The 27,492-nt window shown below is 34.9% G+C and overlaps 1 protein-coding gene across 1 annotated transcript in view; it reads left to right on the top strand.

Annotated features, from left to right (window-relative positions):
• LOC108237370 (CUB and sushi domain-containing protein 1) overlaps positions 1-27,492 on the top strand; it is a 390,396-nt gene that overhangs the window by 274,969 nt on the left and 87,935 nt on the right. The window contains exons 21-30 of the mRNA XM_017418738.3: positions 3,752-3,868; positions 4,248-4,463; positions 4,605-4,793; positions 6,442-6,611; positions 11,666-11,822; positions 15,887-16,078; positions 19,077-19,203; positions 19,465-19,676; positions 22,518-22,709; positions 24,620-24,758. Of these exons, the coding sequence (XP_017274227.1) occupies positions 3,752-3,868; positions 4,248-4,463; positions 4,605-4,793; positions 6,442-6,611; positions 11,666-11,822; positions 15,887-16,078; positions 19,077-19,203; positions 19,465-19,676; positions 22,518-22,709; positions 24,620-24,758 (1,711 nt within the window). The remainder of the gene's footprint in view (positions 1-3,751; positions 3,869-4,247; positions 4,464-4,604; positions 4,794-6,441; positions 6,612-11,665; positions 11,823-15,886; positions 16,079-19,076; positions 19,204-19,464; positions 19,677-22,517; positions 22,710-24,619; positions 24,759-27,492) is intronic.

Here is a 27,492-nt window from a genome sequence, read left to right as displayed (position 1 = left end):
CTTGATTCCAAGGCTGCTGCTTGTCTTCTAAATTTTTTCATTATTTGTACCCGGCAGCTGTAGTGTTGATTGTGCAATCAGTTTCTATTCCCCAGGTACAGACTTCAGCAATACCTCAAGTTGGACATTCAGTCTCAGTGAAATTACAAAAACTCCACATGCACCACGGAAACAGATGTTCAGTGGCCACTCTCTGGCCTTCCCATTCAGAGTTTTCTCACAGTTTCATGCTATTAGAGAAGATAAATACGCCATGTCTGATTTGATCTGCCAGTTGGAACAAAATCCAATCTGAAAATAAAAGTCAGGATGTCTCAACTTAGGAGCGGGTTCATACTGAGGCATTCTGTCTCACACTATCTGCTGTGACAAACAACCACTCTGACATTTTCAATTTTTAGCCACCAGACAGATGTCACATGATGAGATGCAACATTTCCAAATGACACTTTTCTAAAATGATGTGTACACCTTGACTAAAACTGTAATATGTCATAGTTTGCTTATGGGGAAGATCATAAGATCAAGATTATAAGTCAAAAATTAAATCCCTGAATGTTAATGAGTTATTTAATTAAAAACCTGATCTTTCAAGTCTAAAGAAAGAATAGGCAAATTTGATAAGATTTTAATGTTTTCAACTTGGAATCAAAGAAAAACCCAAGCTTAAGAATCTATTTAAAAGAGAATTAAACATACAAGTTATACATGCACACTAAAGAAAATGTCTCAAAAGCAAAATTCATTACTTAGGCAATATTGTATCTGTAGAAAAAAACCCAACAACCACTAAACACTAAATAGGCATACGGACACCATCCTCTTTCAATGAGGCTACAAAATCTGCTAGATCCAAACTGCTTGTCTTATTGCTAAAGGTCAGCTAAATTGCCAAATAAATAATCTGGAACTGTGGCTGTTCTCCTTTTGTCTTTGTATGTGTGTCAGGGAGAATACTGAAAGTGCGCTATGACATTTTAAAGGTTCCTAGTTGGTGTCAAGATAACTTGTTAAAAAGGACTAAAGTCACAACCTTCCCTTTGAATAAATATATATATATATATATATATATATATATATTATATACCATGATTTTCTCGAAAAGGGAGTTAATTAAAGGCACAAAACATTTCAAAGAAAAAAGAAGAATGTAGCTGATAGTATCTCTAAACTAAGTACCTATCCTTTTTCTGAAAAGCAAGACATATCATTAGTTGCCTTTCTTTTCAAGATTAGGTCTGCTACTGAATCTCAAGTTTGTTTAAAAAGCCTTTTACTCTTTTTCATGTATTGTGGTCCAACTCACAGTTTCGTCCTCTCACTCATTAACAATCTGCTTTCTCTCACAACGATCATTCATACAACTGAAGTGCTATATAGAGCACTGTGGATAAAATATCCACACACAGACACACTTCAGCCACTCTCAACAAGGGTCATTTAGTCAGACATTGTCCCAGTTTTTTTTTTCTTTTTTTTTTTCCTGAGACTTGATAGAAAAAAAAGAAAAAACTTACTGATTGTCAAACTCGAGTAGACAGAGAACAGGATTCAGCAGGCCTCCTCAGATATGGTAAAATATAATATGGAGTAAGAGGGTGGGAAACATGGGTGGAGAGAGACAGCAAAGTTACACTGTAAAGAGATAGTCATCACTTTATTTCCTTAAAGAAATAAAACATTTGCTGTAATGGTTTACATAAATGACAGAAGATGAACACTTTTTCTGAAGTAAGAAGTTGCTGCATCTGTTTTGATGGGAAAACAAACGATGAACAATATTCTTTTTAAAAGCTGTTCAGTAAATAAATTGTTGCTGAGCTTTTGCAGGAGTTAAATGGGACTTGTATATGTTATAGATATATACATCTTCAAGCGAGCGGCAGGGTCATTAACACAGATCATCTTGTCCATGATTTAGTTAATAGTTTAGGATCTGTTTGTTTCATGGCTGGTAAAACAAAAAGCCTATTTTGCAATTTAAACACCTTTAAGCACTAACTAAAATAATAATAAAAGAAAAACTAAATTGATTTAAAGAGCACTGAACGGAAATGAGACACCAACAAAGGAAACAAGAGTGAACAAATGGAAAACAGGACTCTCTTTCTTGCTTTAAAAGATTTATTTTTCTTACTACAACATTTCTATGGAATTTTCCATTTTGCCATTTTCAGATCAGTTTCAGCCTCCAGGGGGCAGACTTACGAGACAAGAATCAAATAATCCTCTATATTTGTCCCTTAGTGCTGGAATTTGCATTGTTGCAGCAGCAGAAGGATATCATAAAGAGCACCTGTGGGGAGTGAACAGTTCTGCTGTAAAATTCCAAAACTGTGCTGATCTACAAAAACAGGCACAACCAGCTCGTTTTATTAATGACCAGAGCAGTCTACCAGGAGCAGCGCAAATTAGATCAGAGCTTTGAGCCTAGCAGACCTGTTGATAATCAGAAACTGCCAAAACCAGCAGCTTGTTTCTTGGTGCTGCAGATCTTGGCATATATGCATGAACTGTTCAGGTAATAACAAGCAATCTCTAACTCAGATCTAAAATGATGTAATCAAAAATAACTTTTAGAATTTTCTTTTTTACTTTCACACAACTCTCCTACAGATTCATTGTTTAAGTACATTTACATTTTATAACTTGTTTGTTTTATAATACAGAGCCAGAGCAATGTTTGCATAGGACTGCATAAACCTTTAGTCCAGCAGGTTTTTCATGGTCCCCTTAACTTAGAGATTCCAGATGGTCTTAGATTCAGATTGCAGCTGGTTAAAATTAACAATCCTTATTTTATATAATCTGATAATGCCTCCCTCTGGGATGCAAATCTGTTAAATCTAGATGAGTAGAGAATTTCATGTCAAACATTTTGCCGACTTGTTGGTGCTGCACATCACCTGTTCATGCTGCAACTCATAGCCATAAAAGACAAGTTTTCTTATAAATGTAAATAATGGGGTAGTTGGATACAGATTGAGTTGGCCAAAATAATGTAAACATGCTTGTGTGATCTATTTAAGTATGCATATCTCCAAAGTTTGTGCTCTGAAAGTAAAATTCACTCAAATACATATGCATTCGGATATGACAAAGATCACTCTGTTCACAAATTTTAGGGCTAAATTAGCACTGTGGGTACATAATAAATAAGGACATTTGAAAACGTATGCTGAAAGTTGCTTTCCAATAGGAACAGGTGAATGTAAAGGTGGGTCTTGGTGTTTCATAAAACAATCACTAGTTTACTGCATTCGTCTAAATCTCCCTGCTTTTTTCCCTCTTTCTGTACAGCTGCAGTTCTTTAATTCATTTATGAAACAAGGAAGTTTACTAAAATCTGCCTTTAATCATTTCAGGCATGCTCTTGTCTAACATATTTTTTTACACAAATTGCTAGCATACTAATATATATCCCATTAGCATAATTTTGAATATGTAATAATAGCATGCAATTCACACATTTCTTCCTTATGTTTAGGAAATGAAAAGGTTAGATTGTGTATGATGGTATTTGCTTTATTGTTATATAAGAGGTCTATTTGCAGGCAACTTAGCCATTAATTTGTAAAACATGTTTGATTTTACAGCATTGAATTTATGTAGTTATCAAAAAAAAATCTTATATAGTGATAGTATATATAGTCTTAAGTTCAGAGCACAAGGTGTGTTGGTCACTAAAAAAGAAACTTCTCCTATTCTGCTTTAATCTTTTTTTGTCTCTCACTTTTTGCTCTTTCTTCAGCTCTTTGTGGAGGCTATGTTTTTGGTAAAACTGGAACAATTCTTTCTCCTGGCTTTCCTGATTTCTACCCAAACTCTCTTAACTGCACCTGGACTATAGAGGTGTCTCATGGAAAAGGTAAGGAGACTAACACATGGGACAAAATGAAAATACTAGTATTATGGAAAAGATTGAAGGTGGTATTGATAATGGCGCAAAGGCAGTCATCAAGGAGCTTGTCAAGGAACTGTTCTGTTTAAAGTCAATTTAAAATATGCTATTTAACATGTTACTGCTAACTGTGGAAAAGTGAATGTTAAATGCACACGTATAAAGTCTTTGCTATGTCCACAGCTCAGTATATTTTACTTCGGCATTTGTGTTTCAGCTTTGCTTGTATATACACCTGTTGCAGTTTGTGGATTTTGGTCTAAATTTCTGCCCTTTAATTTATTCATTTATCCATTTATCTATCCATTCATCATCTCGCCATACAATCTTCCATCCATACACCCAGGAGTACATCTGGTTTTCCACACGTTCCATCTGGAGGAGAACCATGACTACCTGTCCATCATTGAAGACAGCAACTTCCAGGTTCCAGTGGCTCGACTCACTGGCTCAGTGCTTCCCCCTAGTGTTAAAGCTGGTCTTTACGGGAACTTCAGCGTGCAGCTACGATTTATATCAGATTTTTCCATGAGTTACGAAGGATTTAATATTACTTTCTCAGGTATGAACACTAGACAAGAAGTACCTAAATGTTTGAATCAGATATTTTGAACATCAGTCAACAGCTCTTTGTACTACAGTAAAAGTGATGCTAAAGGTATTATTCCCTCAGCAGCGTAATTTGTCTCTCTTGAATGTACAGAATACGACTTGGAGCCATGTGAGGATCCTGGTGTACCGGCATTCAGCAGGAGGATGGGATTCAGTTTTGGAGTTGGAGACTCTCTGGCTTTCTCCTGTTTCCAAGGCTACAGACTTGAGGGAGACAGTAAGATCACTTGTCTTGGAGGTGGCAGGCGAGTTTGGAGCAACATCCTACCACGATGTATAGGTAAGACTCCTTAGTGATGAGACACACTTTCATTTTATTTATGAATATTGTAAAGTAGGCCCCAGAACAAAAATCTTTTTTTTTCTTTCTGATTTGGTCCAATCTTCTTTAGAGTTAACTATACTACTAGTAAATACTTTATTTGTTTTATCTTCTGATATTAGAATGTAAAGTAAAAGTTTCAAATAAACGTCTTTACTGCATGAATAAACTTCGAGGTAAAAAATCAGCAGTTTCCCAGGATGTATTTCACCAGTATTTTATTGCGAAAGCAGTGGTAATTTACCGTTATGTGACTGGTTGACTGTTGGTTTTATTTGTGCAGATTTTTCTGTTAGCAGGTTGTAATTTGCTGGAATTTGATGCCTATCAGTGTTTCTTAGGATGCTGCTGGTAATTTATGAGAGTCTGGCTGGTGGCTGCTGGTAATTTTCAAGCCCCAGAGAGAGCAGACTGAAAACGCAATGATAGCATTATCTGTCACGAGATCAGGCCTGACTGACTGAGGGGGAGCTGAGCAACAGCAGCTGGTAACAAGTGCTGGCTTCATCTTTCTCTCCCTTTCCTTCCATCTAAACATCCTTCTCTCAAGTTCTCCATCTTTTTATCTTTCTCCTTTTGTTCTGCATTTGGACAGTTTTTGTACAGATAATTAGTGTATTAGCTGCTTTTTGGAAAGTGTTAAATCTCCATCTTTTGTTAGATCCCTTTTATTTTTTCTAGTTTCTTTTCATTCATTTTCAAGCGTATTCTGACTCAGTTTGTCTGCCATTCCAGTTCCCTTTTTTATTATTTCTTTATCCCTTTTCTCAAACATTTAATTCTTTCATTCCCACTCTTTAGTATTGATTTCTCTTTAAAACATAGATGCTGTAGTACCATTCAGTTTATTATGTCTTCCATATCCTGTTTTAATATCTACAAAACACAGACAAAATATGTTGTTTGATGTTCTAATTTAGTTTAGATGTGATAAAAATGGAATCTTTTTAAAACATTTTTACACCACCTTCTCTCATGTGTCTCATTATTTCTCTTTTCACTTTTTTTTTTTTCCCATCCAAGAATTGTTGGTCCTGCTTGGAGGGAGCTAAGAACCTGTTCAGCTTTCCTTTCTTCCTCCTCTCCTCATTTACATATGACAAAACTATTTTTGCACAGAGTACCACTCATTTAAATTCCTTAACTTTGATAGCCACTGCACCTGCCAGATAATACTGTATAATTTTTATGACAGCCTTTTCTAACAAATTAATCCCATTCCGCTCTATTCTTTTTTTTCTTGTATTTGACCTTGTTTCTTATCCTTTGTAGTTTACGTTTAATTGGTTGCTTTGAGTTTGTTTTGCTGCTTTTTGAACCGTTTCTTTTGTAATTGGGAATATTTCAGATGAGTTCTTTAAATCTACATTTTATGGTTTATTATTTTAAAGTCTATTGTTATTGTAACTGATATCCATATCATTCTTATCATGCCTACTGAAGTTAAGAAAGTTTTGAGGTTATACTAAGTTTGCACTTTACAATAAATATTTTTTTCTTCATGTTTGAGTAAGATTCATAGATACTGGGAGATAATTATAGAAAAAAAAAATGCTGCCATTTTGACCTGCATTATTCCTTTTCCATTTTCCTTTTCTGCCTGTAGCTGAGTGTGGAGCTACTGCACGAGGACCAGAAGGCGTTCTCCTCTCTCCAAATTTTCCCTCCAACTACGATAACAACCATGAGTGCATCTACCGCATCACCACTGAAAAGGGCAAAGGAATCAGGCTGAAAGCTGAGAGCTTCTCTTTGCAAGATGGAGACTATCTGAAGGTATTCTCTCTCTCTCTCTCTCTCTCTCTCTCTCTCTCTCTCTCTGAGAGAGAGGCAAGGGTAGGGGTGCTGACAGACTTCCTCCTGGTGAAAAGAATATATAATATACAACATATTAATCCACATATCCATAGGAAAACACTGTATGTACTGGACTATATCATCAACAGCTGTCAACTTGCAATTTACTATGATATTTACTCTTACACAAATACTGTAGGCTTCAACAAATTTATCTTCTATACAAAACAATATTTTAAACAGCATAGTGTGAAACAGCTCATATAAATGAAACAAAATGGATAAAGCTATTGGTTGTAGTGAAAGTTCTTTTAATATTTTATCGTTGGCCGTTTTCAACACTACATATTGGACCTAACAAACAATAATGAAACCAGATAAAGCCAAACATGTAACTCCAACCTTGACTTGGTTTGTAAAAACTTTTATTTTGTGCTAGCCACTTCATTACTTCCCTGTGTTTCACTCAAGCAGTGCTTTTCATGAGGCTTGAAGAACCTCAAGCAGATTTAGCAGGTACTGTACATTTTTAAGTTCCAAAGCTCCAAATGGTAAAGCCCTTTCTTCCCAAGTACATTAATGTTCTGCCAAATTTTGATTCAGCCATGCACACCTGTAATTGCATGAAGGGAGAAGGTAAATGTCTATGAATCCCTGGCTCACTCACTATCTTGCTAAATTGTACCATCAAGGTTTTACCCTACCTTTTAGATTTATTAAACATTTGCGTAATACGCAATACGATCTCTTCAGGGGGTTATTAACCATGTTCCCTATTAGTGTTGATGGTTCTGCTTCTGTAGCAGCTATCCGCAGCTGAAAGAATGCATGAGAAGCAGAGGCACAATAGGATGAATTCAGCCTCCACTAACTCTTTTTCAAGAATCTGCCTCCCTGAATTACAGTTGTATTTGATGGCTAACCTTCACTTTTATACACTTTCATTTGTTACAACAAGCTGTAAGTAAAAGCTATAGAGCAAAACACTAAGCAATCCCACAGAAAGGGTGTATAGTACAGTTTTGTTTTTGTAACCAGAAATAGGTCAGAAAAATGACAGGCCTCTGTATGTTTTGTTGTACAACTGAACACCAGTGTTAGCTGCAATGAGACCAAATGAGTTGCACCTGACGGTATTGGGAAGAGGTATAAGCATGATTAGATTAGATTAGATTTACAGATGTTTATCGTAGCTTGTATATACTTTTGAGCTGTGTGCACTGGTTTCTTTGCTCACTTAAACGTCAGAGAGCAGCACTTCATGAAAATTCCCAGTCTTGACGCAGTGCTATAGACAATGTCTAAAACTGTTTCTATTCACAATGTCTCTTAGCAGTATGCCTGAAGGCACGGTTAAGCCAGTATGTGGTTAGAGTGTATTATCAGTCTAAGACCCAGAGCCTTGGCTGAGGTTGTCTGTGGTTAGATTGCATTAGCAGAGTTCTCCCTAACTTTTAGAGAGGCTTAATGTCATTGTAAAAGCTGGAAATGTTCCCAGTAGGATAGGTATTAAAACAGAGTGAAAGTGGGGGAAATCCCTCAAAGAAAAAGACAGTGACAACAAGATGGTTAAAAGACATAAATAAGTTTAAATGCTGTCAATATATTCTGTCACACAGATTTTTGAAGAAACTCATGACAAGAACCAATCCACAGCTCACTATCCACAGACACATACATTCATTATGTTTTGGGACGTTTTTATCCGTTCTTATATACATCAGTCAATCCATATAAACAGACCTTTTTTGAATACAGACTGAATTTAAATGTGGCACAGATGATAATATGGACTCAAGCTGAAATGATTATTGTGCTCAAAGGTTTTTTTTTCTCAGTTGTGAGACAGTTTACACGACCACATGCGCCACCTTCAAATATAAGAGGTCATAGAGATAAACCTAAATATGACTGCTAATTTTTTTATCCAAATTTGATCAATTATGTAGGGAAAAACTGTAAAATTGAACCACTTATATACTGTTTCTTACTTCAGATAGAAACTTTAAACATATGGCTTTATGTGAATAAATTATTATTTTAGGTCCAGGTCTACATTACTAGAAGGTCTACATTACTAGAAGTAATGTAGCCTACAATATAAGCATTTTTATTATTATATATAATTTTTTATTTTTTATGAAGAATCGGTAGAATCGAAGACAAATCAAAAAAAAGTCCTACTTAGGCTAGCAATTAGCTTGGCGCTTCGAGGCTAACAATAATGGATCTAATTCCCATTACTGCAGCTGAATATTCTGAAAACAAACCATTTGTTTGACAGTTTCAGTCAGCTTGAGGCTAAAACCTCCTTTAGCACATGAACCAGCTCATTACAATTCCTCATGCCACTGGCCAAGGTTTCATCCTGGCACTGTCAAAGAAAAGGCTTACCAATCTGAATCTCGCTAAAAATGCCACTTAATACAGCACTTGACCACATTTACTCAGATTTACTTGACCTCTGCAAGAAAAAAAAGAGAGGGGATGAGAATGAAATGAAACAGTGGTGTAGAGGAATTGTTACGAAAATAGAGGTGGCAGGAGAACATGCGAGAGGGAGTCAGACAGACAGAGGGGAGGGGTGGGAGATGGTGACATGTTGATTTATGAGCTGCAGGGCTTTTCATTAACCATACTGAGTTTTACAGAAACCGGGGAGGAAGAGAAAAGCCGAAGAGAAAGTATAACAGAAGAAAGCAAGACGGTAAAATGCAAAATTTGTAGAAACCGAGAGGGACGCTGAGGGGAGGAACATGAGGGGAGATTTAAGCCGTTTTATCCTATCTGTCTTCATGTAATGCTTTCCATCACAAGTGCACACTCAGACATATTGTAGCTTCATGTAGAGGTGTCTTCTCTGACTGACAACACTTGTAAAGATAGAACTTTGCATCACCTTAGCCCATTTTGTTGGCATTCTTGCCACCTGCAGACCTGTCTGCATCAATCTGTGAAAATGTCACATGCTACCAAATATAAGCTGTTCAACCACGAGCAAAATCTATGTCGGCTTTGTGATAGAAATACAAAGTGTTGCAGAATCAAATACCCATTTTAAGCTTAAAAAGTTGCACAAAAATAAATAAAATAAATGTACTTAACCTTATCTGTTGTATAATGCCTTACAATGTTTTTAATTATTTGCATAACAAAACATGGCTAAATACATAACCGACAATTACATTTACATTACATTTAAATGTTTCATGTATCAACCTTAACCCTTTTTGTCAAGAAAAAGTTGTGCAAGCCACAAATCTTTTTTTTAGATAACAGTGAAGGAATAGTTATTCATTAAATGTGCAGAATGTGCACACATTAGGGTCTACTTCTTCTACTTTAGATATTTTTGTGAAACCATGTTGATTTTTTGACTGCAACTGCTGCATCCTCTATTTTATTTTAGCTATCTCTATGAGTGTGCAATATATAATTATTATATTCTAATAAATGAAAAGATTAAAGTTTGATTGGATTTTTTTTAAAAGCTAGCATAGTATAATGTTTTAACACTTTCTTGTGTGCCACAAAAAAAATAAAATAAATAAAAATAAAACCATACTTGAGTCATATAACAATAATTCAGTCCAATGATCCCTTTATGTTGTCATCTTCATCTTTTCCTTTTTTTGTTTTTTTTGCTATTTCAAACTCAGTTGGGCACACAGGCATTGACTTGATGTTTAATTCTCTGTGTTAGCAGTAATAAATAGGAAAACTAAAGCTTGAGGCCTTTCTGAATGGATTGTAGCACACACTCTGTTTTTGTTAATAGTTTCCTCTGTAAAATGAACCCATGTTGGCAACATAATTTTTCAAAATATAAACACAAATTTGCAGCTTTTATCACAGCTGGAGACATCCTCCACTCTGAATAAACTTCATTTTTATTTTTTATTGAGGGCCTACTGTATCCTTGCTTTCAGTTTAGACATTAAAGTGATAATCAAATGTCAGCCCTGCTGTTTCCTAAAGTTGCTAGACAGGAAATATAATCGCACAATTAAAAGTAGGTGAAAATGTAAGGGTCTAAAGGGAGTATATTACGGTACCATGCAGAGCTCCATTTTATGTTGTTTTGCGTTAGATATTATGTTTGCAGAGGAGGTCACTGACGTCATCAAAAAGAGCCAGAGGGAAGGAAAAAACATGCCAGTTTGATGCCAATTGGACTGTAGAGCAACTGGTATTTATATCTTGATAAAATGTAATGTCATGAATTGCTAAAGCTAGTACCATATAAAATGATTTGCCATGAGTTCACTTTTAATGAGTAATAAGCAACTGTATTTGTCTTTTATTTAAGGTTTGAAGCAGTATCTACTTAAGATCAGAGAACACTTGGGATGAGTGTAGCAGTTGGACTTCCTGTTTTACGTAACCTGTGTGGTTAATTGGTCTGTAATGTCTTTCCACCAGTACTGCCACTCAGATTAAGTAGTGAAGCTTCTTTTTCTCTTTCTGGTTGAAAAGATGTTAGCCCATCCAGTTGGATTACTGAGTCAGAGATGTTGCTATGGAACCAGGTTGAAGTGTAAAATAAACTACAAAAAGTCTTTGACTTCATGCTGTGTATGTAATTGCAGCTGTAAAATATCCATTTTGTCATCTAAAGGACAAATGTTGGCAAGTAGCTAAAGTGATGGTATAATTGTTCTATGCGAAATAGCTTTGAGCCGTGCCAGGTTAAAGACTCTGTTGCCCAGATTTCATCTCCTAACCCACCACATTTTGTGCATCCTCACTTGATCAGCTGGCTGCTCTATTGTTGGTTACATGTTATATAAACTGGTTGCTGGAGAGGTCTAAGTGTTTTGATAGTTTTCTTTTTTTTTGCAATGATTAAGTTAGGGCACATTAGATAAAATGTGACATTATCTCTGCATAACTTTCAACAATGGCCAACAATATTCTAAACAGGGTAACAAGCACATTTCAGATATTTTGTAATATATTGCTTTAAAGCAAAACATCTCCAACTCATGTTTTGTTAATGTTTTGCAACTGTGTTCCTGTGGTTTGATTGACAGGTGTATGATGGGGAGAACACTTCATCTCGTCTCCTTGGCAACTTTACACTTGAAGGGATGTTGGGTCATGTCATCAACAGTACGTCCAATCACCTGTGGCTGGAGTTCAATAGCAATGCATCTGGAACCAATCAGGGCTTTCGCCTCACTTATACAAGTGAGTTAAACCTCAGCAGCGATGCACATTTATTTAAATGTTTTAGCTGTTTTCTTTTACAGGCATAATGTAAAATTCTCTATGATGTTTGGTATATTTAATCTCGGACATATGAATCTGTGTTGCATGCTAGTTTTTGTCAGTCATGCAATTTACAAATTTATAAAAATTAACAGGTAAACAGAGATATATTTTTTTGTTTCAGCTCTTTCCTGTTTTGTAATTAAAATACAAGAAAACATGAGTATGTGAATGTTAGAAACTGGTCCTCTTCTCCTTTACAAACATTGTATACACACCACACTCTTCTAAGTTTAAGGAGAGCCTGTGAAGTACGCACGACCAGCTATTTCGTAAGTCAAAGAGGCTATTAAGAGAACATTTATCTGCAAGTCATTTAAAGAAAGTGAGAATGACATCTGGAGTGGAAGAGCAGCTGAATGAGGGGGACAAACAAATGAATATAAATTGTATATGGATATTATAGATGCTCTGTATGTCAGTAAAACCATTAAACGACCCTCAATCTGCAAGCCATTAAACTGGAGAAGGTGACACCTTCTTCATAGTTCCGCCTTTACAGATGAGTTGATGCTTAGATAAGAGTGATTGATAGATTTAGGTTAAATCTAGAGGAAGAATGGGGAGGCGAGGAACAATAGTTTGATAAAGCAGAGCAGAGGCTGTTTTAATAGTGCAATAAGAATTCACAGAACATCTACACAAGGCAATAACAAGAAAGGTTAACAGAAGTGAATGCATCTGTTCAGTGGATTATGGAGAGACCGACTTTTGTAGACATATTGTACAAGCTAATTTCAACTTAGAAGTTGCTTATTGTGTAAGTGATGCTTATGACACAAGGCTATAAAGGAATAGCCTCTAATCAACAACTGCATTCTATTTGTGTGCAAAAACATTGTACAAAAAAAGGACAGTTGTTTGTTTTAGATGGGATTATATTACTTGACTGTGATGACAATTGTTGGTGATGTCATACAATGTAGTCATACGCTTTACCAAAAGATTGTCACAGAGTAAAGATTACTTCACTACTTTATTTCATTACATAGGGTCTTCACTTTTATGTAAAACATTTTTGATGGACATTGCATGTTGTTAATCCATGGGTTTTACTGTATCACTTTTAAAATTCATGGATATAAGACACTTATTGGCATCTCTGAACTGTGAGGTTACCGCTTTTTAGTATCTTTGGAAGCATATGCATGTATACTAACTTGATATAAAAAATTGATAATTATAATCACTTTGTTGTCAGTGAACAAAAGAAAAGAGGCCTCTATGTTGAAAAATTCAAAAGTAAAATAAACCATCAGGACAATGGAACTGAATATCCATCAGATAATAGTTTTAATTTCTAGGGCCACATTGTTAATCACTGGAAATGCCCCAGTCAAGTTTTTGTCCCTATTCCAATCACTTGTTACAGTTTGTGTATCTGCCAAAACACAATTCCAGTATAATACAAGCATTTTTTTTTCTGCAACACGCATAAAAGATGTCATGCATAAAATGCTTAGAAATACATTGTACATGGATTGGATTCATAATAACAATTGGCCTGATGACTGAGAACAACAGTTAGAAAACCCCTATGGTTTTCTGACTTGCAACTGGAACTTTGCTTACATTAGACACACGTCATTCCCAGATCTGAGTACCAACTTCCAAAGTAAATAAAACATGGGGCTGTAGTACATGCTGTACATGGTTTAATGACAATAAAGGAATTGAAATGAATTGAACTGAATTGACCTGGACTTCCTGAGTACATGCTTGGAACCCGCCCCCCCCCAATGCAGCTTCACCACCTATCTCTCCACCCCACCCATCTTTCTTTGTATTTATTGCAACATGGAGCACAGTGACATTTACATGCTGCTTGTCTATTTCTCAGTACTTTATCATCTCTTTACCTGCTTTACATGCTTTACTGTGTGAGAGCCATAGAAATGCTGAGCATGCAGCACCAGGTGCTTTTGATCAAACGAGGAATCAATCCACTGTAGAGTCAGAACAAAAATCTGATCTAGTAAATACCAGAAACCAAAATGTCTGTAGTAAAGCCAACATCAGTCACAAAAGATAAAACACCATGTAGGTGGCTGCATCATTTTTGCACAGCTTGTTTAGTTCCTTGCAGAATGTGTGGTGTTCAGATAGGGCTTATGCTGGCACAAACAGCCCTTAAAACATTAAAATCTTTACTATAGTGATGGGCTGGTCATCCAACACGATGCATTTAATCCCCCCACTATAATCATTTTAGCTTAATCCCTATCTGGGGAAACTTCTCTTTTTTTCTTTAAAGTTTCCATCTTAAGTTGGCTTCTCTTTGCAATTAAGGGAAGAGAATATTTCCACTTAACAGTCATGTTGGCTGCTACAACTCTTTAGGTTAGCCAAATTAGGCACAGCCGACATGAAACAACAAAGGTTGGGAATTGACTGTGTTTTGTGATCATCAAAAACAACAACCAAAAGAAACCCTCTATTAGAAGCTTAAACTGATATCAGCAATCAAACTTTGACATGCTCATGGATCAGCAGAGATCTTAAAATCAATTTTAATAGATTGTAAAATAAAAAATATTAAGTCAGAAAATAATTCAAACCACCCAGAGCCCTGTAGTATTGGTTTCAACTTCTACAATAAGTTGCAAACTTGACCAAACAGGCCCCATTGAAGACACTGATGGGAAAGAAAAAGTCTAAGGTTTGCAGAAACTTTCACAATCCCTTTGGGAAGCTTTACGGATAGAATAAGCTGAAGTAAAGCTCTTTTAGATTGCAGTTCATCTGTTTCTTTACAGGCAATAAAAGGATGCACATATGGAAGGAACACCATAGCTACAGATAAAACATACTGGGAGTTTGATCATGCTGTGAAGCTGCTTTGTTGCATTTAGTCCCAGAAAATTTAAATTAAAAAACATGTTACCGATTCAGGGGAAAGCACGGTTTGTCGAAAAGCTTGTTAGTCTGTCATCAAATAAAATTCTCTCACCTATGCAGAAGCACGAGATTAGAGTCTTAACATGGCCAACTAATTCCTGAGCCAAATCTAAGTGAAATGTTTAAAGTAAACATTGTAATGCTCTATAATGTTTATGAAAAGCAATAAATTCACCTGCAAACAAGTCCAAAAAGCTTTAAATGACTTCTAAAAGCTTCTAAACAAAGATATTTATAGGTTCCTATTGTTCTCAAATGTTCTGCAACCAAATATTAATGAGAGTCCAAATGTTTTTGTTAGTTTTGTTAAGTTTAAATGATTATTTAAAAAAAAATACAAAATCGTTTTTTTGACTACTGCTGCCAATAATTTTGACCAATTCCATGCATGTGGTTACTGTATATTATAGGCTATTATTGCAAATTAGGTCAGACAGATGGCAAAAACTAAATTTCTAGGCACCAAGCTCCGGCCAACAGTTTTATGAACATCATAACAACATTAAGTGGCGTTGTGTCCCTTTTGCATTAGATATTGTTCATCTAAACTAGCTGTAGTAACACCGATCCTTTTGATCTGGTGAAAAATGTTCTGTTCAAAGAAATGTTATTTATTGCAAGGACAAAAAGTTGTTAGCAATACTGTGCATCATTTTATTCATATCTTTTACGAACACGTCCAAGTTCTTGTTCTCTTTAAAAGCATTATGGATTTGTCTTGAATGCAAATTTTCCATTTGATTTAGTTCCACAGCTTCACAAGGTGCACATTTTAAAATAAAAAATACAAAAATTTCAAATATTAAATCTTTCATTAAACCATAAAGTGTCTACTTTTTTAATTCTATTTAATAAAAAATGTTTGTGTACAGCCTCTAAAATGATTCTGTAGGTTTTAGAATGATTAATATGTTTAAACCCAGAGCTGCAACAAAAAGCTGGGCGATCCAGGCTAGGATCAGAATGACTAAATGATATCTTGTCTAGAACTGTATCACCTTGTCCATTACTCAAGGAGACCCAATCTGTGCATGCAGATTTATGTGTGAATGCTTGTCTGACTCTTGTCATGTGTCCTTCTTTAGGTTTTGAACTCGTACGCTGCGAGGAGCCTGGTGTTCCTAGTTACGGGTACAAGATCCAGGACGATGGTCATTATGCCAACACGTTTGTCCTGTACTCTTGCAACCCCGGATACAGTCTCCATGGCAGCAGCACACTGACCTGCCTTAGTGGTGACAGACGTGTCTGGGACAAGCCACTTCCTTCATGTATTGGTTAGTATGCCAGTATGTTCCCTTATGCATTAATAATTCAGGGCTACAGCAGTTTAATTATTAACCTTTGGGCACATTTTTTCATGCAGTTCAGTGACAGCCAAAGCAAATAGAAGCACCAGTCTAAGCAACTCCTGATTATGTTCTGCTGCAAAATGAGTCAAAAGAGAGACTGAGTGAGCAAATGATTGAGTCAACACAGGTGACTACTTTAAAAGAGCTTGTGGGGACTCATTCAACATTGTGGGAGATATTTCTAGTGGTGCTAATACATCTCTGAGTCATAATTGGCTCTTTTGCTTCATCTGCAAACAAGACCATTGACACGTATAACTTATTTACTGTTCAATACTGTGTTTATACTTTTCTCGTGCTCCTTGTCAAATACTTTGACAGAATCTTTTTTGTATTGCTGTCAGCATGCACAATAAATCTAAATTTCCATCTGGACAGGATTGAAGGTGATGTGTAAAATATAAAATGCTATTTATTCATTCATACCTTTTGCTTCTCTAGTAGTTTCCTAATGAAAACTAACCGTAGGATCAAACAAAGACATATGCACCAGTGCATTACCTTTGCATTTATTTGGTGATTAAACACAAACATTTTTGCAGATGTGACTGTATTAAACAAACCTTAAGTCATGATGATACATTTATTCATTTTAAATTGCTTTATATGAGGTTAATAATTCCACCGGGGTATTTTTGTTTTATAAAGTAGCTTATTAAAATTAATTTTGGGAACAATAGTAACATGTTCTGTTAAATGTAGTCAGGAATAAATCAAATGTAGTGTTTGAAAGTGAATCTTTCAAACACTACATTTGTCGGGAAAACTATAAAATTGTTCCACTTATATCATGCATTCTGCTTTTTTTAAAATGTTGTGTTAACTTGCGTCTTATTGGCATAGTGAGGACAATTTCTAAGGATTCATTTTAGACATACATGTTATGTACACACTACATACAAAGCACACTGTAATATATTATAGTATTTCATCTTATCATTTTAACAGAAAACTGGGTGAATTGTTCAAGTAGAGACTGATTGAAAACATAATATTAGAGTAATACACAAGGTGACTGCTGCTGTGCAATCAGCACCATTCTTTTCTGTAGACATTAAAATATATTTTATTTTGTTTTTAAGATTTAGTAAGAATGAATTTAATTGTGACTGTCCTGCACTGTAATTAGGTTAGAAAAGCAATTTAGTGACTTCAACGTTGGGATTTCACTTGGTTGTGAACTTGGTTGTGAACTTGTGAACTTTTGTGTTTTAGCTGAAGCATATATGCAGCATGCTAGTCAGAATCCTTATTGAATAACTGCCAGCAATGCAAGAGCAGCATTTGTTTATTTTTATTGTTGTATTGTTCCGAGCTAGCTTGAAAATCCCTAAAGCAGATTTGGATTCTGTTGCAATCCATAAATCTTACTCGTCCTGAAATAGCATACTGTGTAGCATTGCATTTATTTTTTTCCTTAATTAAGCCACCTTTTCTGGAAGATTTTTTTTCTACCTTGGTTAGTGTATGCAGGTACAGTACATGGCCCTTTTGTTCAGAACCAAACTTTGTACCCGTACATCTGAGCTTTGTGAGGTATGTAGTTGGTAATAGAAAATTTAAAATAAATAAATAAATAAAACTGCATGTATATAGATGAGTGAATAAAACAGTTTTTTGTTTGAAGACGGGCAGAACTGTCAGTGAATCGTTTACTTTTACCTTTTCTCATGTAGTCCAACAACCAGGAGTATTTCTGCCTCCAAACTATTTTTAAAGCTACCTTTGTTCTGTTCTTTGTGCTTGTTTTTCTACCTCTCTGATTATCTTCGTCTTGCCCCAGGCTGCTTCATGCCATTTTTTTTCCCCTCTGTACCCCCTACATTTAGTGAGAAAACGTGGTCTGCCTCTGCTGAACTTTTTTTTTTTTCCCCTTTTTTTCATGGTTCATTTAATCAACCTGTCTGTCATCTTCTCTTTTTGTTCATGCATCTTTCTTCCCTGATTGCAGTGGTCATTGAACCAGGCCTTATGTTTTGCTTCTCTTCCAATATCTGTACTTTTTATTTTCTTGTTTGTTGTTTATCTTTTTTTTCCCTGCTTTTTATGATGAAACAGAACGGGGTATTTGGCTTTCCTTTTGTGTTTTCAATCCAAAAAGACTGAAACAAGTGTGCATGTGGTTCAATGGAATAGTATGTCTGTATATGTGCTAAGAGTGTTTTAAGTGGTTATCTGCTACTTTTCTGTAATTACTGTGCCCATTAAACTCACACAAATATTATGTATATAAAAACCTGCTCTATACCAAACTGGTTCTTTTGTCCTAATGGCATCGATCTTCTGGCTCATTGGGCCACCACAGGTACTATGTATTGCAACAATTATGTTAAATCTTCTCATTCTTTTCACACAGCTTCTCAGAAATTTCTCCTTTACCTTTCTACTAAAATATGAATTAAGATAAAAATTAAGGCTTTCTTATTCTTAAAAAACATTGTTTTTTTTTCTTTTGGAATGTAAATATATTAGCCATGAGCTTATTTACTTATTTATTAATGAAAGCATTTTACTTGCCTTGAAGGGATATAGCAAGACGGATCCAAATGAATTTAACAATAATTTTACTTGATTATCATTTCACCTGGCCTTCAAATCTCATTGTTATTTTCTGCAAAGGAGTAAAGCTGGTCTTTCAGGAATGCAGTGTTAATGAAACAATGCCAGAGCTGAAAAAAGTAACAGAAATGATGGTACAAAGTTTTTTTTTTTTTCCTAATGTAAAAAGTGACTGATCCAAATGATTAAACTCAATCTGAAACCTAAATAAAAAGACATAACTGAACAGTGACACCCAACTAGATCTGTGCGAGGATATATTATATACTGTATGACCTGAGTTACAGGAATTAATTTTACCTGATCTATTTTGATCTATCTATTTTTCTCATGCTGATCTCATCTCTGTTTGCTCTCCTTGTAGCTGAATGTGGAGGTCACATAACTGGAGCAGTTTCTGGACGAATTCTGTCTCCTGGATACCCTGCTCCATACGACAACAACCTCCACTGTACCTGGACTATAGAAGCTGATACGGGCAAGACTATCAGGTAAACATGGAGCATGTTGGAAGGCTATTAGCTACACAAAAGCTGCATTTAATTGAAAAATACTGGTTCTTCAATGAGAAAAACTGAGAAAAAAGATATTTACTGACAAGGTGACTTCTATAGAATTAAAATAGCAACTAAATGCCCAACTGTGTTTTTGAGTCTGCATGCCTGCTAGTGTTATGTGTCTCATCTCAGGTTTTATTTTACTTTTATTCTAAAATGTGCAGATAAAAATTCCCATTTTCTTGTGTTTTTTAGTCTCCACTTCATTGTCTTTGACACTGAAATTGGCCATGATATTCTGAGAGTTTGGGACGGTCCATCTGGGCCATCTGATGGTGGGATTCTGTTGAAGGAATGGTCTGGCCCAGCCTTACCTGAAGACATCCACTCGACTTTTAACATTCTCACTCTGCAGTTTGACTCAGACTATTTCATAAGCAAACAAGGATTCTCCATACAGTTTTCAAGTAAGTAGTTGTATCTGAACTTTTTTTTAACATGTGAAACTGTTACTGAACTAAAATAGAAATAAATACAAAATGCAACGTAATTTTATTAAATCACTGATCCGGGTGGTCTGCTGTACTTTGTACCTGATTTCCATTTATAAAGAAAAGCCAATTACTGGCTTAGCAATTAAATTAGCTAATTAGCAAACTCATCCAGTTTTAACGATCACACAAACTCCATTTATATTGACAATAACATCATTAGTATAACAAAAATATTTTATATAACAGGATTTCTGAAAAACCTCAAAACAGAGAATCAACTAAGACATTTATTATATCACCTTGGGTCCCAGCTCACAAAGTAGACTACTGAGGAAGCCCCGCCAAAGAATTATGGCTGTTTTGATTATAACACAATCTCTCTAAGCAGAGCACTATGAAAGTACTCTGTTTACAGCTTGCAGCTTGTAAAATTGTATGTTTTTTTTTTTCCTCCTTCCACTTTTATGAATAATTGCATAAATGTGTGAGAATTGCAAATATATGAGGTAATCCTTTGGTCAACCAATTAGAAAAGTCAAACTACAAAGTCCAATTTTTGTAACAAATCAACATTTGTTGATGTTACACATTTCTGTAAAATGTTAAGTGTTTGCTATGAAAAAAAACAACATAATAATGTCTCATTGCCTGAAGTCACTGTGGTACAACTAAACTTGTTTTTTGGTTTATATTTATATCTGCATAATTTAATCTGAACACACGAGAATTTATTGTACACTACAGCCATTCTTTTAAAGAAGTCATGCATATTTACATCCAATAGTTTTTATCTCCCTCTGCATCTTGCCATCCACCTCATATTTAAAACAATAAATATTTACACTCACTAACATGGTAATCAAAGCTGTACTATTCCATTACTATGGTAATGATTCCTCATATTTACCTTTATGCTGATTTACTAAAGCATTGCACACATTCAAATAAGCAAAGGTTTAATGAACATTATGAGTGACCTTACAGTTTTATTCACATGTTGTCCTTTTTCACTGTGAAATGAATGAAAGGAAAAGAGGTATTTTGCTTTAAAAAAATGTTTTTAAAATATTTTTTATTGTATTTTATTTGGCCATACATCCGATTCCAGAATTTTATTTTTAAAAAGTTAACATTTATTAAGTGCAGTTGTAGTTTACGGAAGAGAATTAGGGCCACAGTGAAAAATACACAATAAATAAATAAAAAAAATATCCCCAGAATTCTGACTTTTTTCTCAAAATTCAAAGTTGAAGTGACTTCTGACTTCTCAGAAAGTCAGAAAACTGGGAGAAAAAAAATAAATAAATTGTGTCACCATGACCCTAATCCACTTCCCTAGTATTTTGTAAAAGAAGCATGAATTTTTTTTTTAGCTGCATCTTGTTCTGCAATTGAATGCAATTGAACATGATTATAAATGTTGTTGGTCAATAGTTTCTAAAATATGATTGTTTTCCTTTTCTTTACCAAACGCAGTGTAGTAAACATGATTGTTCACAGTAATCCGTACAAAAAGACACTTCAAAAAAGAAAGTGAAAACTTTTGTGTGCACGTTTTTTGGGTGTGAATATTTGTTTCATATATCTCTAATAACTTGGCTCATAGACAGCTACATTAAAAGTTTCTTCTCTTTAAAATTTAGCACCTTATCGGTTTTCTTAAGACAACTTAAAAAAAAACAAATAAAAAAAAAATAGTTTAGTTAATTAATTGCAAATTTAAAGCTGAGATTAAGCAGGGTAGTTTCTTTAGCAAGAACAAATGTTTGTGCAAAGCAATAAGTTTCATAAGGATGTATCTCAGATGGATGGATAAAATATCCAACTAACATAACTATAAGACAAAATAATGTGCTTGTATTCAAATAAATGATTTACTTAAGTGACAGTATTTACAGCTTTCATTCTTAGCACTGATAATGTATATCAGGTCCTTAAGTTTAGATTTTTTTTTTTTTTTTTGTAGCTGGGTTACTTTGAAACTTTCTTTTAAGAGAGTGTTAAACTTCTGTGTTTGCTTGACTAGAAAAAAAATGAATGGATCTTTGCTGTCAGTCCAACCTGCAGTCTTGCAATGAAACTGAAGTCCCATAATGAAGCTGTTTGTGCAGTCATGAAGTCAACATTAGCACAGGCTTAAAAGACTGGACAGAAGCCCTTCATCCAGAGACAGATGGACTGAAATAGCCCCAGGTTTGCTGGTTTGTGCACCAATCTGTGTGGATATTGAAAGCATAACTAAAAGTCCACAAAGAGCTGCCTAGTGTAACTAAAGGACATCTGATAAAGCTGGGTCTCACAATGTTACATTTTCCAGAGGCAGTGTAATGTTATATCTAAACACAGTTTGAACTTTCAGGTATTTGGGTCTTTATACATGTACGTATTTGTTTAAATCTCTGTATTATACTAAAAAAAAAAAATTCAAACTTCATAATTAAATCCCCTGTGCTGTTAAGCTGTTTTTTTTTATCAGACCTTGTTGTCATGTAAACCTGGTTATCATGGAGCACTTGCTGCATACATTAAAAAAAAATCAAAAATACACGATAAAGTGATTTCTGAAAACGTGAGAAAATGTGAGAAAAAAACATTAAATTACAAACAGGTCAAGGCACGTGGGAGAAGTGACAAAATAATTCTGACTGATTGTCATTATAATAAAGCCTCAATAAAATCTACTGCCATTTCTCTTTACTGATGTAAATGTCTTTTTGTTCTTTATCTGCTTCTGTTAAAATGATGCCTAATTCAACAATAAATTGCTATCTGGGCCTCTAATTTTTCTTTACTTTTATAATTTTCTTTCTCCAGCTACAACGGCAACTTCCTGCAATGACCCAGGCATCCCTGTCAATGGCTCCCGCTATGGGGACAATAAGGAGCCTGGTGACAGTATGACATTCCAGTGTGATCCAGGCTATCAGCTACACGGTCAAGACACCATCACATGTGTGAGGATGGACAACCGGTTTTATTGGCAACCTGACCCTCCAACATGTATGGGTAGGTGTACAACTTTCTGCATGCTGCTGATGGTCACACTAGATGTCTGTGGTCACACCAGAGATAACTGGAGACCTACATGGCACATTTTCTGTCCTATTTGTAAATATAAAAATCGCCCTTTTAGAGGTCAGATCATCTTGAGTTTTATCCTATGTGCAATAAAATGGTGAGGCAGATCGTTATGATGAAAAGAACAGATAGTTTTAAATTTAGATGTACATTATTAAAGAAGATGAAGCTACCTGTAATTGGGTTCTTGTATCACAGCTTTAAAAAAAAAAATTGAACGTTTGCTTTATTTCTTTTTCAATTATCACTACCATCTGGCACACTTGCTAGTACACCGATGCCCGGCGAGTTCCTGGATTTTCCTTTACAGTTTATTCACACCACTCTGCTGCAGTTTTGTTTTCCCACTCTGCCACGTTTTATTTCCTTTCTTTCCTTCCACACGTTTTCTGATGCACTCCAGTTCTTTAAAAAAAGAAGGAAACTGAATTGGAGACCTAAAAGCTGACTTATTGTCTTAAATCAGAGTATGTAGAACTAGTAGAGTCAGTGTGACAAGGGAGACAATTTGTTTACATAAAATCTACAAATTAAAAGTTTCTAGCAAAGAACAACTTTTAAGCATGTCCACAGCTTCTCCTGCTCATATTTCTAGTAGTATATTCCTGGTGAATCTTGAGATTCTGAATACATAAAGTTCTATTTCCTGATTCACTGCTGCACTGAGCTCAGTTTTTATGACAATTTAATCAGAGTAGATGAATGAGGCAAATCAGCAAAAATTATCATAAAGGTTCTGAGCTTTTAAATTTTTAATTTTTCAAGCCCCAAGTGAAATATGACATCACAGCTGAATGTGAAATGTAAATAGTGTGAGCAAGCAGGTTAAATGTCCTATAGCCAGCAACATGTCCACCTGACAGCTTGCTGCAAAGAAACACGGATACTTCCCTTATTGTTACATGTTAAATGCCACCACTTTCTTTTCTGTTCCTTCCATCTTGTCTTGTCTTTATTAGCCAACACTAAGTGAGGGTCTTCCTGAGGAATTGGGAAGATTAGAGTTTGCTTTACCACCATGTTTGTGAAACATGTTGTACACAGTTCCCGATGCTGCCTTGACCCTGTGTCAGTGACCTGATGGTTTCAACAACTATCTTCCTTTTTTTGCCTCAGTCTGCTTCTGTTTTTCTTGGCTTCCTTCCCTATTTCAGTCACCTTCTATGTCATCCAAGTATGTTACATATATATATATATATATATATATATATATATATATATATATATATATATATATATATATTTTTTTTTTTTTTTTTTTTTTGAGTTTACAAGGTCAAAAGATTAAGCACATTTCATACCATTACACACAAACAGCAGTGTATTTGTGGGATAGGGTTCGGAACAAGGCTAATTTATTTGGTGATTTGCAACTGCTAATACATTTGTATACCTCTGTTTCAATTATAACAATCTAATTACATTTTTTTTTCTATTCTGAAGAACCCCCTCAAATTTTATATTACCAAATTGCTGCTCGAATGCATCTTTCAGTCTCTCGACATTATATCTTCCTTGCTTTACAGCCTAATGTGGAATAACAACACTGCTAGGAGTAATATTTCCCCTAACTACCCCCAGCCCCATACTCTGTAACAACATTTCTTTTTTTTTCTTTTTTTTTTTTTGCCATTTGACTACCTATCCACTTTTTAATGTGTACTAGTCAGGGTCTGATTTTCTTTTCTTTAACCAAAGACTGTTATCATATATGTTAACTTGTATCCTCTCTGCCTTTATGTGTGAGTAAAATTAGTGTTAATGTGCAGTTATAACAAATCCAGTAATTTGTAATCATCTTTGTCTCTCTCTTTCTCTCTTGATTTGGTTTTCTCCAGCAACCTGTGGAGGCAACGTCAGCGGTCCTTCTGGTGTGATTTTGTCTCCTAATTACCCTCAGCCTTACCCCCCTGGGAAAGAGTGCGACTGGAGAATCAGAGTCAACCCTGACTTTGTCATTGCCCTTATCTTCAAAAGGTAGTCCATTATGATGTTAAACTCAATAATGTATCTGCAAAGGCTTTTTTTTTTTACTTAACATGTTCAGTATGTTCATGAGCTTTTATATGAAATTGGTTCTTATTGTTCAGTCTTTTCTGTCACTTGGGATTTTTCTGATTTATATTGGTGTTCTTGGTTGGGTCAGTGGCACGGACTCTTAATCCCAAGGTTGTGGGTTCAAGCTCAGGTTGCGTCAGGAAGGGCATCCAGTGTAAAACAACTACCAAATCTGCGGTGCGAATTTACTCTCTGTGGGAAAAGCTGCAGAAGAGAGCAGCCAATATATATATATATATATATATAGGTGTCCTTGGTTGATTTGGAGGGTTCAGTAAAAAACAAAACTCAGACGCTAAAACAAAGAGGGATGTGGAAACATTTAGCTTAAGTCCTAAACATGCTCTGACAGCAAAACCAAATGTTTTTAATAATATTGTATAAAAAATGTATTTTTGGAAAATCGATCATGTAAAACATGCAAAATACTGGGACTGATGTATGCCTTGTATATTTTTTTCTGGTTGTTATAGCCCTACAACTAAAAAGATATGAGAGAATGCATTTTTTCATATTTTTAAGACAATGCAACTTACATTGACACATTAGATCAAAGCTGCCGTTTGATAAAGTATTTCCCAATCATTTTATTTGTTTAGTCCCCCCCACCCTCTGGCATGAATTACCACCACGATATCATTCATGAGCATTATTCAATACATCTTTTTTTTCATTTGTACTGACACAATCACTCGCAATGGCCCTCACAATACCAAGAAAGGTCTTATGTTGTGGTACACATCTCAGGTTATATCATGAACATGTAGTGTAAGATCATATCAGTAACCAGTAACACAGACTTTGAGAGGATTTTTTCCAGTAATCTGGGAAAATGGTTACATCTCCCTAAAAAGTTCCAGTGAAATTTTTTTTCATACATATTTAACTCTGACAATTTCATAAATACCTTTTAGCGAGACCGGTACTTCAGCTGCACAAAACAGTAGTAGTACAATGACATCATTGGTGGGAAAAATAGAAAAAAAAAACCAAGAAAATACAAGCAAGACAAAAAGATAAATACATTTGTCAAAAAGCATAAAAGCAGCTGATAAAGGTTAGCACGTCATAAAACAGAGGTTAAACATAAAATTATTCAAGCAAATCATTTCCAGATTTCATCCTTTGCAAAAAGTAGAACATTTCATATTTGGACAAAGTATGTCCCTAGTGAAAAGTTGATGTCAGTTCATGTCTCTGTAAAGTACTATGATGCAAGTGTTGAAATGCTTTTAACATCTAACATTAAAATGTCCCTTTGACGGCTGAAAGCACCAATTAAAGAAGAGCTAAAGTGATGGGATTGTACTCAGCATATCATCACATCTGTCAAATTATTCAGTGGCCTAAATTTCACAATGAGTTGTTGGTAGATTTTCTTTTCTTGCTTTGATTTTATAATTAAAATGAACATTTTGTATGTTTTGTTTCTTGCTATGGGGAATTGCTATGGAATTGCTATGTGGTATGTATGTGTAAATTTGCAAAAATCCGGATTGGATCTTTAAATGTAACAAAGGAAACAAACACTAAGAGTAATTTCTTCATTTTGACTATGTGTTTGTCCAGCTTGAAAAATGAATGCTTCTTTTTGTAACACTTTATTTTACTTTTAATCAAGTATTGTTGAAATTGCTTTTTGTGTAACTTACCAAGTACATACAAAATATTTTAATCGTCTAAGTAATGGCTCTAATTTTCAGTGCTTTTACTTTTTAGAAAGCAGTGAGATTCTTGTTTTCTCCAGTAAAGTTAAAACTATTTTTCCATTACTGTCATTAGGTATTTCACAACTGTCTCTTGTTGTATGGCTGGAGGAAAAAGTTTTTTGTCCTAATGTGTTGTTTATACACAAATAACAAGTTGAATATGTTTTAAAAATGCATACTTTTAATTGTATTATTAGTTACATTAGATTACATTACAATGTTTAAAAATGTTAAAGTTTTTTGTTTGTTTTTGTTTAGAAATACACAATTTAGACTTCCCCAAGTTTGCCTAACAGTTCTGAGTTTGCTGTTGTTTTTATTTTTTAGCACAAGAGTTTTCAGTGTTGTCCCATTTCTTCTTCCCTTTAAGATCTTTCTGCTCTTTTTATGACATTTAGCAGCTTTAGTACTCAGAGCCAGAATGTATCACTAATGCACAAGGTATTAACATGGATCATTCAATGCTTTTTTCAGTGCAAAGGGGGCTTAGGTGCAGTTAAGCCTATTTAGCACTATGTATAAATACAGGTCTTAAATTTGAACATTCTTTGCTTTTATTTCAACTTTAATAATGACAACATATGTTAAGGCTTTTACTGTGTGTGTGGGGGGGTGCCGTATGTGTATGTGTTTGCATGTATGCGTCTTTAAATTAAGCAAAAAATAGAAGTCACTTCTTGGGAGAATAGCAGACATAAAAGTTACATGAATACCACAGTCACAGATTTTATCTTATGTTCATTTGAGTTAAATGAGCTTTTTACTTTTTAAGTATTTTGGGTGATAACAGTTGCACCATAAATGTAAATGCTAAAAATAATAATAATAATAATAAAAACATAGCAAAACTGGCACTTTTTGGTGTCCTTCACACAAACATAAATGTTTTGTAATCTGTTGACGGAATTGTAATTCTCAACTGGAAAAATATGGAAAATAGATTT

The sequence above is a fragment of the Kryptolebias marmoratus genome, linkage group LG15 (genome assembly GCF_001649575.2).
Source record: "Kryptolebias marmoratus isolate JLee-2015 linkage group LG15, ASM164957v2, whole genome shotgun sequence".
NCBI lineage: Eukaryota > Metazoa > Chordata > Actinopteri > Cyprinodontiformes > Rivulidae > Kryptolebias > Kryptolebias marmoratus.
This window is presented reverse-complemented; position numbering and strand designations above follow the sequence as displayed.